The sequence below is a fragment of the Nematolebias whitei genome, chromosome 15 (assembly GCF_014905685.2).
Source record: "Nematolebias whitei isolate Nwh7 chromosome 15, NemWhi1, whole genome shotgun sequence".
Classification (NCBI taxonomy): Eukaryota; Metazoa; Chordata; class Actinopteri; order Cyprinodontiformes; family Rivulidae; genus Nematolebias; species Nematolebias whitei.
Window position 1 is genome coordinate 37,373,766 of NC_056512.1, and position 16,617 is coordinate 37,390,382.

The window sequence follows — 16,617 nt, forward strand, 5'->3', positions numbered from 1 at the left end:
CCCATGTTGTCTTGGATCCGGTTCCAGTTCTGCTGAGTTTCCCATGACTCCCCCTCTTCCTTCAGAACCTTCCAGCAGATATCAGGAAACGTCCCACACAATAGTATCAGCCCAACATCTGTCCTTCACACCGGTCCAAACAGGTCCTGTCCTGTCACATTTATAGTCCTGCTTATTATTTTACACCCGCAGAAGATCAGTCCTCATGTGTTTGGTGCTGATAATCTGCAGGACGTGTGGAAGATGAGTGTTTCTGTCTGTGAGTGCTGCAGCTGTCAGTCATCTGCTGCTTCCTGTGTATGATATAAGAGGAAGTGAAACATGGCCGTCGTCTTCTGCCCGCTGTACGGCGCTATAATAAGAACTGTGGAAGGTTTGGGACCCATGACCCAGAATAGAACTTGGAGAGACTAAAGGAGGTCCTCGTTATTAAAGCTCAGAGCTGCTTACTGCTCACCTCCCTGTTCAAAACGTTTCTCCTCCTCGACTCCAGGAAGTTATCAGGAAAGCAAAGGTTAAAGGTCAGAGAAATATTCATTGACCTGGAAGCAGAGAAAACATGAGACAGTCTGCTCCATGTTGGATGCTTGTCCCTTTTAACGTACTGCAGGAGACGTGTCGTGGAACAGCTGGGGTCACAACTTCACGTACATGCATCTGAAACATTCAGGATTTTATTTATTGATTTATTTAAACTTTTATTTATGGATTTGTTTTTACCAATGTGGAACAATTATACAACAAACAGAACTTCTTGAACACAAAGACCAGACGAATGTTTGGCGTCCGAATAAAGCTTTAGAACACCGGACCTGCTGTCGGGCACAGCGATGGCAGCAGCATGCTGCGGGTCATAGCATAATGGGTTCGTTTGGACCCAGTCCAGATGTTCTGTGCTTCTCTTTGTCAGACCCGTTCATCTGTGGTTTGTAATCTGAGCTTTTGTCTCTTGCTCTCCAGGTCCGGGGCAGCTCGGGTCAGGCCCGTGAGGCCCTCCGGAGGCACTTCACAGAGTTGCAAGCGGCGTCGACTCGGTTGTTGTCGGAGCGGTTAGTCGGTCTGCTGTCGGAGGTGGATGCCATCGAGGCGGACAGCGTCAGGCCTCTGGACGAGTGTCAGAACCTGATCGAACACGGAGTGGGTCAGGCTGACGAGCTGCTGAGAGAAGGTCGGGTTCACAAACTCTTCAAATGACAGAACCGGTCCTTCCTGTCTGCTTTCCTTTGTATTCTTTTTTCAAATAAAGAATCAGTCAGTCAGAACTGTGTCCCTGATACGGTACCAAGACTGAAGATCTTTCAGAGCTCTCCTCCACAGAGCAGAACCACATGGACCCAGAACCACATGGACCCACAGAATCACCTGATAACCCACATCAACCCTGGTTCTGGTTCCAGCACTCTTGATGATTCTGGGCCTGGATCAGCATTTTGTAGTTCTGGGTCTAGTCTGAGGTGTTTTTCTGTGATACAAACAGGTCTGCCTACTGTTTGAAGGTGTTGTTGGGTCAATCAGACCTTAGAACCTTCTCAGGAAACTGAAGGAGGTTTTTGAGAGTGGATTTTAAAGATGTGATTTAAATACATGAAACATTAAATATTAAAATATAAATCATCCATCTTCTAACATTTATCTGTAGTCGGGTAGTAGAGGCAGCAGGCCCAGAAGAGAAACCCAAACATCTGTCTCCTCAGAGACTCTTCAGCTTCTCCTGGGGGACCCTGAGGCGTTCCTAGGCCAGAGAAAATCCACAATCCCCCCAGAGAGTTCTGGGTCTTCCCCGGGGCCTCGTACCAGAGGGAGGTACCTGGAAAACCTCCACAGGGAGGCATCCTGATCAGAGGAACATCCTCAAATGACTCTCTTAGATGCAGAGGAGCAGCAGCACTACTCTGAGCTCCCCCTAAATGACGGAGCTCCTCCTCTCTAAAGCTGAGCTCCCCCACCCTGCAGAGGAAGCCCATTACAGCCGCTTGTATCCAGGATCTGGTTCTTTTAGTCCTGATCCAATCCTCCTGACCACAGGTGAAGGTTGGAATGAAGACAAACCAGAAAATCCAGAGCTTTGCCTTTAGACTCAGCTCTCTCGTCACCACGACAGACCAAAGCAACACCCTCATTACTGCGGACAAGGCCCCGATCTGTGGATCCACCTCCTGCTTCATCACTCGGAAACAAGATGCCCAGATACTTGAACTCCTCCACCTGAGGCAAAGTCTCTCCCCGACCCGAAGTGGGCATTCCACCTGTTTCTGGTCCAGAGCCATGGTCTCAGACTTTAAGGAGCTGACTCTTATTCCAGCCGCTGAACCGCCCCAGTGCACTCTGAAGGTCTTGGTCTGAAGATTCCAACAGAACCACATCATCTGCATAAAGCAGACATGAAACCCTGAAATTCCCTCAACCAGACCCCCTCCAGGACTGCATCTCGGGTTCCTGTCTATGAACACCACAAACATGATCGAAGACAAGGGGCAGCCCTGGCGGAGTCCAACCTACACTGAGAACGAACTTGACTTTGTGCCAAGAATGTGGACACAGCTCCTGATTTGGTTTTACAGGGACTGGACTGCTTTTAAAAGCAACCCAGCCACCCCATACTCCTGCAGCACCCCCACAGAATGCCTCAAGGAACACAATCTTAATGCTTCTCCAGGTCCACAAAACACACGTAGACTGGAGAGGCAAACTCCCGTGACCCCCATTGCTCCAGTCCTCCATGTGACACTGAAGAGACATGTCAACCATGACAGCCCCAAAACATCCAGTCTTCAGCATTTCAAGACAAATCTCATCCACCCCTGGCGCCCTGCCACAGAGTAGCTTTTTGACTACCTCAGTGACTTCTGCCATGGTAATGGACTCGTCTTCCCCCATGTTCTCAGACTCTGCCTCCTGAAAGGTGGACATGGTGGGTGGATTAGATATTCTCCAAGTGCTCCTTCCTCCGCTCAACAATATCCTCAGTTCGGGTCAGCAACTCCCCACCCAAACCAAGCACAACCTGAGAATGGGGCTGCATTCCCTTTTTTGAGGTGCCAAATGTTTTGCCAGAACTTCCTTGAGGCTAACCGAAAGGCCTTCTCCGTGGCCTCCCCAAATTTCTCCCATGCCTGAGTTTTTGTATCCACAACCACTGAAGCTGCAGTCCTTTAGGCCACCCTGTACCTGTCAGCTGCTTCAGGAATCCTCCAGGATAGCCAAGTCCTGAAGGCCCATTCAGATTCCATGTCCCTAACCTCCCCCAGGTAATGTGAAAATCTCTCCTGGAAGTGAGTTGAAGATTGCACGGACACCAGACGTTCCCTGTTCACCTTCACTATGCATTTGGGTTTACTAGGTCTGTCCGTCAGCCTCCCCCACCATCAAATCCAACTCGCCACCACATGGTGATCAGTTGACAGCTCTACCCCTCTCTTCACCTGAGTATTCAATCAATCATCAACCTTTAGCCTAAGGTAGCCTGGTACCAAGTGCACATATGAACCACCCTATGCTCAAACATGGTGTTTGTCATGGACAACCCGTGCCTAGTACAGAAGTCCAATAAACATATGCCATTTGGGTTCAGAGCAGGGAGGCTGTTTCTCCAAATCACCCCCTTCCAGATGACTCCATCATTGCTCACATGGGTATTGAAGTCACCCAGTAGAATGAGGGAATCCCCAGATGGCACCCCTTCTAGGACACCATCCAGAAACTCCAAAAAAGGCAGAATAATCTGAACTGATGCTAGATGCATACACAAGAACAGTCAGAAACTTCTTTCCTGCAGCCCAAAGCCACAGAGAGACAACCCTCTTATTCACCGGGGAAAACTCCAACACAGAGGTATTCAGCCAGGGGCTTGTGATTATCTTCACACCCACCCCACACCTCTCTCCTTGGGCAACTCTTGAGTAGGAAAGAGTCCAGCAGCCTCTCTCCAGGAGTTGGGTTCCAGAGTCCATGTTGTGTGTAGAGGTGAGCCCAACTATATCTAGTTGGTACCACTCAACCTCGCACACAAGTTCCGGCTCCATACTCGCCAGTGACGTAATGGTTCATGTCCCTATAGCCAATTCATTCAACCTTTATTTATACAGGTAGTCTCAATGAGTCACGAGAACTCATTTTCAAGAGAGACCTGTTTTTTGGGAGCAGATGGTGGGGGTTAAGGGTCTTGCTCATGGGCCCAGAGTGGGGCAAATGAGGGTAGAGGCAGGTGTGGGTGTTTCACCTTTCCTACCCACATTTTGATGTTGACTGTACCGGGAGTTGAACCTGTGACTTTCCGATCACAGACCCATCTTTTCTAACCTCTGCGCCACCACTCCCCCAAATTCAGCCAGCTCACTCTGATAAAGGATCCAGAGACACACTCAAGGGAGCCGAGGTTGACCATGAACACTCCCAGAGGTTCCATAGTATTGTATTTTCCAGCGTACTTGTCGCACCGCTTTACAAGTCACATCAGTCCAAATATGTCTAATAAAGTGGAAAAATCCATAAATATGTCGCTTGGCCGTATACGTTGCATCTATTATGAGTCACCGCTGACACATCGCGTTTGTTACGCGTCACCGCTGACAACCTGGAAATGTGGGCCGAACCCAGAAATGTGGGCTGGTGTTGTGCCATAAATCGATGGGCTTCCAAATGTCAGCTGCAGGAGCGTGCACGGGAGGACTTTAACAAGAATTTAACAAGATTAACACTTAAAAACAATTATTTGTTTGCTCGAAATTATAGTAAAGATGTCTCAGTCTAATGTTTGCTTAATAAATGCACTTTGACGGTCAGATCAACTGTATTTCAAAACCCCGATACGTGGAAGTAAATGCGCGCACACGATGAGTCGCTGTATAAAAGTAACAAGATAAACACCTCAAAACAATTATTTGTTTGCTTGAAATTATAGCAAGTAAAGTTGTGTCTCAGTGTAATGTTTGCTTAATAAATGCACTTTAATGGTCAAATTAGCTGCATTTCGCTGGGGCGGTGCAGCTGATTTGACGGTTCCATGCAACAAGCAGAATGAAGGTGGGGATATGACAGGCCGATTGAGTCATTAATAGCTGGTGAAGATTCTCAGTCATCCAGGACATGGTAAATTCAAGAAAGTTAAAGGAAAAAAAACAAAGTATAATAAATAGTCCAGCTGTTTTTGCCTTGAACTTTTTTGAATTTGTCATTATAGCCACGTTTACCTATTACATGGTGCAACGGCATGCCATACAGCTATTACTACTCTGCTGCCATCAAGTGGCTGTAAGTGGTACTGTTCAAAAAAAAATTCCAGTCGGATTGAATGAAAACGGTCATATCTCAGCCAAAAAATTGCTCTGATAGGTGTCCACAGACAGCATTGTTGGAGGGGGAGAAGGGAGGGGGGCAGAGCATCTTGAATTTACAGAACCAGAATTTAAGATAAGGCAGATAATGGCAGTCCGTGGGTCCATCCATCCATTTATTTTAAATAATAAATTGGATGGTCTTTTCGACATTTTGATCGCTGTTATTTTAACAAATTAGTGCCGTTGTTTTGATACGTGATGTGAATAATACACATCAAACATTTCACTCGTATTTATTTATTTACTGTAAGCTTATTTATTATGTCTGAAATGTTATGCACCGTGGTAATGTATGTAGGAGTTCGGTCACTGCAGTTGGGCGCACATCCTGTCTGGAGACACTGTGCGTAAAGTCTGCAGGGCGCACAGCTGAAGGTGGATGAAGACACTCCCCACGGGACATGCAGTCCGCGTCTCTGCCGGGCAGGAGCGTGGTGCGGCTGGAACATCCGCTCCACAGACTGGGCAACATCTCCTCTCGTTGTATTTTTAATAAATAATCAAAATAAAAATGTGCGATGACTTTGGACTTTTAGGGGCGGAGATTTAAGTTGCTGGATCTGAGCGGTCAAAATGAGAGAGTTCCCGGATCTTGTTCTAGCAGGATCCGGCTCAAATTAACCACCGCGTGCGTCCCATCAAGGCAAGCAGGTTCACCTGTAGCCTGTCTTCAAGAAAATGTTATCAATTGCGTTGAGACCAGCTGACCATATGTATAATTTACAATTCGGAGGATATGTGGTGAGAGGCTCCGGTAGGAATCATGAATCACAAGACAAAGAGCAAAGCAGGAGGGAGGCAGGAGGGAAAGCGTCTGTCCTCGTCGAGAGCAAGCAGGGAGAAAAAAAAAAATGCGCGCACACACACACAGACACACACAGACATACATACATGCATACTCACACACACATATCTATCTATCTATCTATATATATATATATATATAGATAGATAGATAGATAGATATATATATATATATATATATATATATATATAGATAGATATATATATAGATATATAGATAGATATATATATAGATATATAGATATATATATAGATAGATATATATATATAGATAGATATATATATATAGATATATATAGATAGATAGATAGATATAGATATATCATCCAAAAATATTTCCAACATTTTCATACAGTCTCACACTGTCTCACATTGTCCATACCAATATATTGTATTTTACTGATTGGTGTTTATTTTCCTAAACAAAGAGGTAAACAAAGTGAGCATGTGGTTCTGTCTACAGGAGAAGCTGCTCTGCGCTGTGGGCTGGGAGACAACGAGGACAAACTGGGCAGCTTCACCAAGAAAGCCATGCACATCCAGTTGGACAGGTAGGACAGAGAAGTGATGGACGACAGGTGTAACAGAGACATCATGGTGGACAGGTGGGAGGACAGAGGCATGGTGGACGACAGGTGTAACAGAGACATCATGGTGGACAGGTGGGAGGACAGAGACATAATGGATGACAGGTGGGACATAGACATGATGGTGGACAGGTGGGACAGAGACATGATGGACATGTGTAACAGACATCATGGTGGACAGGTGGCACAGACATGATGGACGACTGGTGGCACAGACATGATGGACGATTGGTGGCACAGACATGATGGAGGACAGGTGGGACATGGGACATCCTTAATGTAATCCTCCTGTACTCTTCCAGTCCTCTGATCTTGCAGTAATTTAACTGTAACTGCTCCCAGAGACTTTTTGTCTGGTACAGAATAAGACCCACACTCCAACTGATGTTTACCAGCTTTTAATTATTTCTTTGCCACACAGGACATCTTCTTTTGCCAGCAAACACTGCAAAAAACTGTTAAATACACAATATAAACACAACTGTTAACAAAATTGCATTTGCTACCAAAATTAAACTTATAAACAAAAACAAAATATGTAAACAAATTGTGTGCACCTTCTGACCAAATGGTCATTGTGTCATTGTCCATATTGTTTTTTTGTTTTCTGCTCATGTCCATACACTCATGCAACTGATAAGTTTTAAAGTGGTCATGCGCACTGAATGCTCACGTCTACTTGCAGTACTCCATTCCACCAACAGATGTCACTAGCCCGACATAATTTCATTGATTTTTCCTGTGACGCTACAGGTACATTAACTCAAATGTTTTTTCCAGCCTCCCAGAGGTCCCGGCTCTCGTGGACGTCCCGTGTGTTTCAGCACAGTTGGACGACTCCCTGCTGAGTCTTCTGAGGGACCGGGTGTCCCGTCATGGATCTGTGTCCTCCCACCCGCCCGTTCAGATCGAAGAACTCCAGGAGAGACCAGGCAGCATCCTGGTCCGTTGGTGCAAGGTCAGCCAGGCTGAAATTCTTTTTTCATTCAACTTTATTTATACAGGTTAGTCTCATTGAGCCTCGTATTTTGAGCCAAATCTTCTTCTTTCGGCTTTTCCCTCTTCAGGGGTCTCCACAGTGAGTCCCTAACCCTAACCCTCACTCAAGCTACCTCCATGTCCTCTCTAACTGCATCAATATATTCCTCTTTGTCTTTTTCCTGGCAGCTGCATTTCTAACATCCTTCTACCAATAAACTCACTGTCTCTCCTCTGGACATGTCCAAACCATCTCAGTGTGTCCTCTCTAACTTTATCTTCCAGTTGTTCAACCTGTGCTGTACTTCTGATTATCTCACTCCTAATCTTATCCATTCTTGTCACTCCTAAGAAGAACCTCAACAGCTTCATTTCTGCCACTTCCAGTTCTTTCTCCTGTCTTTTTGTCCATGTCTTTGTCTCCAGACCATACAGCATAGCTGACTTCACCACTGTTTAAACTTCTTTTTTGACCTTCCAGATTTACACCGAGCACTACTGTTTGCTAACACTTAGCATGATAAAAACGGCTACAAGTTGTGGGATTAGCTTACTTACCGCCTTTTGTTTGACGTCGGACATCCGTAAACGTCTGTGATAAATCCACAACACCAAATATTGTTCCTTTGTATGTGATGAAACATGTAGTAACAAAGCTTAGATATGCGCTCCAAGTCGATGTTGTTTGTAGCTACTTAGCTTCTTTGGACGCCAGCGCCGAATAGGGCTGGGTATCGTGCAAATTTTTTTGATATTGGTACCGGTATCTTCACTTCAATATCGGTTCCTGAACAGTACTTTTTTCTGTACCAGTTTTATAATTGATATTAATTCTAACAAGAAGAAAATTACATTACACTTTACAGTACAAATCTTGAGTTTTATTTTTTAACTTTGGTATTTTTTCATTTCAAGCAGTTTTCTTACATAAAAAATAAACAAATAATTTCCAGATCAAAAGAAAAGTTGCAAACCAGTGACACGTCCCTTGAGCACTGCTCCTACTGAGCCCCCGACTCTACTCAGCTCTCCACGGAAAAATTGCTATACCACCAGTACATTTTAGCTGATTCGAGGCTGATTCTGAACCATTTTTGGCACCTGCTTCTCTGGTGGGACCATGCGAGCTGAGTCGGGACCGAAACGTGAATGCAGGACACTGATTGGTCAGGGGGAGGATTCACTGGATCTCAGAAACTTTTCACCGATCCTCCATTTGCAAGTTCTCGGAACGCGGAGCCGCGGCTGGGTCTATTTTTAAGATTTTAAAAACAATAATGACATTGTGTTTAATGCTGAAGTTCAGGCGTTTTTTGTGTTTGGTGACCGAAGACAAAATTCGAGCGAGCCGAGTCACCGCGGAGGATCATACGAGCTGCTGACCCGTTGAAGCACGCAAGGCCGGACCCCGAGTCCCGGCCTCGCGTGCTCACAAAAGCCGGATTCTGAGCCCTGGTAGGCGGGAGGACCGGGAGTCTGGGACGGAGGGTGCAAACGTTTTTTTTTTTTTTTACATTTTATTTATTTTTTTTATCAGTGAAGAATAAAAATAAACGGTGCTGGCTTTATCATGAAATCCTGTTTTCACCTTGACTTTATTAAATAATCTGTAAGTTTACTCAGCTGAAAAGTCATAAAAAGACAAAATTATTGGATCTCTCAGGAATATTTCCCTCAAACATGTTTAAAGAAGAGCCTTTAGTTTAACTTTATTCTAACCCACAGATGTACAAATCACAAAACAAGCATTAGGAGCCAGGTAAGACGCATTTTATTCAACTCATTCACAACATTGTTCAACTGTACCACATAAAATCCATTTGAGGTCAGTAAGCACAACCAGAATTAATACATAAGGTACACAGGAATATAAGGCTCGCTGTCGATTTTTGAGAAAATTAAAGGATTTTAAGTGCGCCGTATAGTCCGAAAAATATGGTACCTTCCTTCTCTGCATCATGTCAGCCAGCTCTCTACATTTTGCCTGTCATTGTCTCCATTTCTCTTTCTACACACACCATGGTAAAACATATTATTTTGTTTTTTTGAGCCAAATATTTTCTCCTTGTGTATTTTGGTAATTAATTTTAAAAACTGAAAGTGTTTGGACACGCCGCAGAACTTGAGTTCTGTAAAAGATCCAGACTGTCAGAAACTTTTAAATTGATTCAACCCTCAGGTGGACGAGGACTTTGCTGCTGCAGATTACCGGATGCAGTATCGGCGCTCAGGCAGCGGGGGGAGCCAGTACGAAGACGCCTACATCGGACGGGACTGTGAGTTCCTGGTCCTCCACCTGGACCCTCATACGGACTACCTGTTCAGGGTCTGCGCCCGCGGGGAGGGTCGTACAGAGTGGAGCCCCTGGAGTATCCCGCAGACAGGATACACCACGCTGGCGCCACATGGTGGGTGGAGCTTCATTGGGCCTGCAGGAGGTGCCGTGTGCAGTCTGAACGGGTCAAACTGAATCTGTTTTTGTTTGTTTTGGCGCAGAGTGGCGTTCAGGAACCGAGGGTTATATCCTGAGCAGCAGGAAGAACATCGCTCTGCGTAACGACTCGACCCAGAACCGCTGCTCCGTCCTCTACTCCCATGCCTCCACCTACTTCTGTGGCCAGACGCTCACCTTCAAGTAGGCTCGTTCTCAGCTCCTCTATTGGTTTCTGTAGTTTGACCCGCATTTCTGTAGTTTGACCCACGTTTCTGTAGTTTAACCCGCGTTTCTGTAATTTGACCCGGGTTTCTGTAGTTCGACCTGGGTTTCTGTAGTTCAATTCAGTTCATTTCTTTAGCGCCAAGTCGCAACAGAAGTCATCTCAGGGCACCCTAACCTAACCCTACCCCCACCCCCCCAAATCCCCCCAAAAATCTGGTCTTTTCATTTGTCTTAAATTGTAAAAATCTAAATTATTATTTTTTTTTAGCTTTATAAAGTCACCCCTAATGGCCTCAAAATCCCCTCCAACAAACCTAAAGTGGCCCACGGGCCACCAGTTGATAATCACAGCAGGTTGTTGCGGCTCTGATCACTTTTAATTTAGTGAACGAAGGCGTAAAATGGCTCTTTTTATTGTAAAGGTTGCAGATGCCTGCTTTAGCAGAACCAGGCTCAGGACAAGCGGTCATCTGCTTCGACCGGCTGGGTTTGGTAGGAACAGATACACAATGGCAGGTCAAGAATCACATGTTAAGATAGAAATAATATCGAATGAAAACTGTTCAGTTTTAATTTGTCCTCTAGTAGTCTAAGCCTATAGCAGCATAACAAGCCAACCGTAACTATAGGATTTATCAAAAAGGAAAGTCTTAATCCCAGTCTTAAAACTGGACAACATGTCAGTCTTATGGACAGAAACTGGAAGTTGGTTCCACAAGAGAGGAGCCTGATAACTGGAAGATCTACCTCTCGTTCTGCTTTTGGAATCTCTAGGAACCACAAGTAAACGTACAGTTTGAGAGTGAAGTGCTCTGTTAGGAAATATGGAACAATAAGATCTGTAATATAAAATGGAGCTAGGTTGTTGAGAGCTTTGTAGGTTAGAAGTAAGATTTGGAATTCTATTCTGGATTTGACAGGGAGCCAGTGGAAAGAAGCTAAAACTGGAGAGATGTGATCTCTCCTACTAACTCCAGTTAAGACTCTGGCAGCAGCATTTTAACTGAAGACTTTTTAAAGAAGTATTTGGACACGCAGATAAACCATTGCAATAGTCCAGTCTAGACGTGACAAATGCATGAAACAGTTTTTCTGGATCATTTTTAGATACGATGTTTCTCATTTTTGTGATATTACGCAGGTGGAAGAAGGTTCTAGTAACGTTTTTCATGTGGGGGATAAAAGACATGTCCTGATCAAAAATAACACCAAGATTTTTTTTAATTAGAGCTGGAGGACAGATTAATGCCATCCAAGGAGGGCGAAATACTGAAAATTGCCTTCCTAAGATGATCAGGCCCAAAAACTAAAACCTCAGTCTTGTGTGTGTTCAAAAGCAGAAAATTTAGGGTCATCCAAATTTTTGTCTTTAAGACATGTTTGTAGTCTAAGTAGCTGATGGGATTCATTGGGTTTCATGGACAAATATAACTGTGTATCATTAGTATAATAATAAAAAATTATCCCATTCTTTTTAACAACATTACCTAATGTAAGCATATATAAGGTAAGAGTATTGTTCCAAGCACTGAACCCTGAGGAACTCCATCACTACCATAATTGCCGGTGTACAAGCCGCTACTTTTTTCTCACACTTTGTACCCCACAGTTTATTCAAGGATTCAAGGTTCTTTGTCATTTGCACCACATGTGGTACATGAGGTGGAACGAAACTATGTACACAGGGTCCCAGTTACATCCAACAAAAATACAAATTGTAAAGAAAAACAGTAATCAGATCTAAAATATGAACTTAGAAATGCGCTAAACTAAGAATACACTAAGCACTAATAGAATAAAACAATGCGCCAAACAACAGCAGCATGAACATGAGTCTGTGTGAGCAGATGAGGATGAATGAACACAGCAACATGAAATAAATCAGCAGCATGAGATCAGCAGCATGGGTAGTCAGCAGCACATAACAATCCAGTAGCATTACAGTGATTTTCACATTGATAATCCTGACTAGGGATTTATGAGTCTTAACAGCTTCAGGGTAGAAGCTGTTCCTCAACCTAGTGGTTATGCACTTAATGCTCCTCAACCTTCTGTCTGAAGGGAGTGGGACAAAAAGTGTGTGTGCTGGGTGAGTGGGGTCCTTCATGATGCAGAGGTGGCCCTCTTCCTGCATCTGGAGGTGTAGATGTCTGATGGTGAGGAGGCTGACTCCAACAAGTTCAAGTTGTTTTTATTTGTCATATGCAAAGTCAACACAGAGTTCTGTGCAGCCTTCACCACTCTCTGCAAAGCTTTACTTTCTGCAGCTGTGCAGCCTCCATGCCACACGTTGATGCTGGAGCACAGGATGCTCTCCACTGCACACCTGTAGAAGGAGGTGAGGACTGAGCTTCCCAGACCAGCTCGTCTCAGCTGCCTGAGCAGGTAGTCTCTGATGAGCTTTCTTGATCAGGCTGGTGGTGTTGTTGCTCCAGCTGAGGTTGTCATTCAGGTGCACACCTGAGTACTTGTAGCTGGAGACCACTTCCACCGCAGATCCTCCTATGTTCGTGGGGGTGGGGGTGGTAAGTGTGTTTGTTCTGTCTGAAGTCCACGACCATCTCCTTCATCTTTGTCACATTAATGTGAAGTTTGTTCATCCTGCACCAGCTCTCCAGGCGTGTTCCACCTCCTGCCTGTAGCTGGACTCATCATTGTTTTTGATGCATCCAACCACCGCTGTGTCATCTACAAACTTTACAATATGACAGCCTGGATGGGCCTGTGCGCAGTCCTACGTTAGCAGAGTGAACAGAAGGGGGCTCAACATATAGCCCTGGGTGGAGCCAGTACTGAGGGTCATGGTGGAGGAAGAGAAGTTGTGAATCTTCACAGATTGTGGTCTGTTGGTTAACAAGTCTAGGACCCAGTTGCATAGAGAGGGACTGAGTCCTAATGTGAGTAGTTTGTCCATCAGGGTTTGGGGGATCATGGTGTTGAAGGCAGAGACGTAGGAGTCCTGCTCCAAGTGGGTGAGAGCAGTGTGGACCACAGAGGAGATGTGGCGAGGGTCCTTGTTGATGTTAGCTTTGATATGGATCATGAACAGTTTTTCGAAGCATTTTACAACTATCGGGGTGAGGACTACTGGCCGATAGTTGTTCAGACCAGTCACTATAGAGCTCTTGGAACTTGCATGCGGAAGCATCTAATTTATGTATTTTTTTTCATAATTATCATAAGTTGTATTTTTATATTTAATTTTGACAAACTTCCTGCTGCTGACAAACATTTTCTTTTGACAGAGCTGGGCACTCATGACTCCCAGCACCCTGCCCCTCTTGGGGGCAGGCATTTGTGACACAGAGAATGCCCTCAGGTAATCAGATGTACAACGACTCTTGCTCAGGGTTTCAAATATCCAACCATAACTCCACCCACTCTGTCATCATGTGACCTGAAGTCTAATCTAAATGACCAACGAGGTACTCGCGAGGACCATCCCCCAAGATAGACGTGCATTAATTGCTTCAGGTCGTTCCTGTGTTGTTACCATGTTTTGCGCTTCATGCACAGTCAACCTGCTCATTTGTTCAGCGATAATGGAAAATGCACAAAGAATTACTTATGACGCAGCTTGCAAGTTGAAAGCGATCGGTCGAAGGAGGAAACGGCTGCAGCCTGTAAGCTGCATCAGTATGTCGATGGTCGGCATTGGAGATGCAATCAGTCGAGTCTGGTACATGTGTTAATAAAAGTTTTTTAATTCTTTCTGTGTCGGTAAATATGCGTTTAAATACCGGGATCTCATCCGAATGCATGAAACAGAGCAGAGGAGATGACAAACAGGAGGGGTCTTCCCCCCCTCCCCTTCCGTCATGAGAGCTCAGCCAGAGAAGTTGTCAGATTTATTTTTAAAGCAGTCAGTCAAGACTGATACATACTTTCATAAAAGTTTTAAAAATATATTTTTGTGTACAGTAAATATGTCTTTAAATACCAGTACTGTATCTCATTTAAGCTCCGCAGGGAGCGGAACAACGAGAGGGAGGGGGCTGTTCCACCGTCCTCCCTCCTCCTCATGAGCTCTGCTCAGGAGAATCACGTCTAATTTATTTAGAAAGTAAATTTAAAAACAGCAGCTGTTACTTAAAGTGTTTACGAATAAAAATCAACGGTACTAAATTAATGAATATTTACCATATTTTACCGGTACTATTTGACTTCCAGTCACATGACCTCGGTAAGACTTCTGGGTAATATTTACCGGTAAATAATTTTAAAATAATTTCAGTTACATAGGTGTTTGGAACCGTTCTGTCCAGTGATTTTGCTTAGATAGTTCTTGTATTCATTTTGAAGGTATAATGGTAGTAACCATGAGTCAGACAGTGAAGCTTCATGAAGACTTCTGAGATCATGTAGTCTGAACATGTGTTGCTATCCACTGGCTGATTCTTGTACTACAACAAGAAAGCTGCAACTTATACTGAGGTGGGCACACATTCTGACAATGAACGGTGGATGCCCATGGCTAAATAACTGGAGCAATACTGGAGTCTTTCTTGTCTTGTGAGCATATTAATTAACCTTTATTTAACCAGGCAAATCCCACTGAGATCACAGATCTCCTGGGCCTGAAGGCAGCCTAATATGCATGTTTTTGTTCTGTGGGAGGAAACCGGAGTACCTGGAGAAAACCCACGCAAACACGAGAAGAACATGCAAACTCCACACAGAAAGACCCCAGGTTCAACCGGGAATTGAACCCAGGACCTTCTTGCTGTGAGCAACAGTGCTAACCACTTAGCCGTTGTGCTGCCATATCCGCTATCACCTCTTCAATGTTTTGCAGTTTCTCCTCCATTTCCACGATTCTTGCTTCTGCATCATCCAGTCTTGAGTTGATTTTTATAATTTTGCCTTGAATTGTTTCAAGCCCTTTATTATCTTGCCTAAATTCTTGTAGTTCCCTGAGTATAAAAGTCATGCTCGCCGTTTCTTCTCCCCATTCCGCCGTATCTTCGGCTAGGCTAATAGCAGCGGGGCTAGTGCTCGTATCCTCGTACTGCTGCACTTCGCTGTCTTTAGCTGTAACGGGAGCAGACTTTTTGCTTCTCTGTTTCAAAGCCATCTCTTCCCCTTCTAGAGTATCTCAGCTTAGATATTTTGACCTTGTTTGATGACTTTTCAGGCAAATTTCTTTCTTTTTGGTTTAGAGATTCAGCTCTACACCGCCATCCCTTGATGACTCAGAAGTCACGATCAGGTATTTCCCAGGGAAACTCATTTGAAACGTCACTTTGAACGGGAGAAAACCATTTTGAAACCTCATTCAAAACGTGAACCGGGAACTTAGTTTTAGCATTTAGTTTACCTCAGGCCATCATCCTTGTGGTTTCTGACTGCTAACGTGAGCTAGCATTAGCGGCTCTGCGGAACCTATGGGTGCCTGGCTAGTTAATGGTTTTTCAAAAGCACAGAACCGAGCTTCCAGATCAGACAGCCTCTCCTCCAGAGCCAACATAGCATAACATTTGGTACATGTACTATTAGTTTCATATGAAGCAGTGTTATAGCTAAACATCTGGTATACAGTGCAAGTGATGAAACCCGAAGCCATGCTAAGCTAAGGCTAGTAAGAGCTAACAGATCTCAATACACTGATCAAAAACAGAAGTTCTGAAAGATAAAGACCGTGGTGGAACTGGTTTTAGGTTTGGGCAATCAAGCGATGTGGATCCAATGCAAGCACACTCAGCGGTGATATGTTCTCAGTTTTTGGGTGTGTTGAAGTCAGCAGCTCGCTAGCCACAGCACGATGCACCACGAGACTGGCTCCCTCTGCTCTCAAAATAAATAGAATACAGCCAAAATCTACAAGGAACATAAAAATAAAACGCAGTTTAAAGCAAGGGCCTGATCTCAGCTTTGGTGTGAGTTGAATCCGAATCAGTCCGAACCAATCCGGTTAGCTGAACTGCAGTTCCACTGCAGAACCTCGCAGCAGCGATTCATGTAACTCAAAAACACCTAAAACAAAAATAAATAAATAAATAAAGCACACACCAACAAAAAAACCAGCAAGGAAGCACTACAACAAAGTCAAGAAACCGAAAAACGCAGTTTAAAACAAGGGCAACTCGCCTGATGGGAGATATTTATCTCAGCTCTGTGTGAGCTTAGCACAGCACTGCCACATCACGTAGCAATCCCCCCTCCGCCCCGCCCCACCAACCCCTCCCCCCACCCACACGCCCAACAAGCACCCTACACAAACCTCGAATAACAGAACAAACGAGACTACTATGAG

General features: G+C 44.5%; 1 protein-coding gene across 1 annotated transcript in view; it reads left to right on the forward strand.

Moving 5' to 3' along the window:
• Positions 1–16,617, forward strand: part of crlf3 (cytokine receptor-like factor 3) — a 23,618-nt gene that overhangs the window by 5,797 nt on the left and 1,204 nt on the right. Inside the window, exons 3-7 of the mRNA XM_037688463.1 lie at positions 961–1,168; positions 6,604–6,691; positions 7,508–7,685; positions 9,885–10,113; positions 10,202–10,340. Coding sequence (XP_037544391.1) covers positions 961–1,168; positions 6,604–6,691; positions 7,508–7,685; positions 9,885–10,113; positions 10,202–10,340 — 842 coding nt within the window. The remainder of the gene's footprint in view (positions 1–960; positions 1,169–6,603; positions 6,692–7,507; positions 7,686–9,884; positions 10,114–10,201; positions 10,341–16,617) is intronic.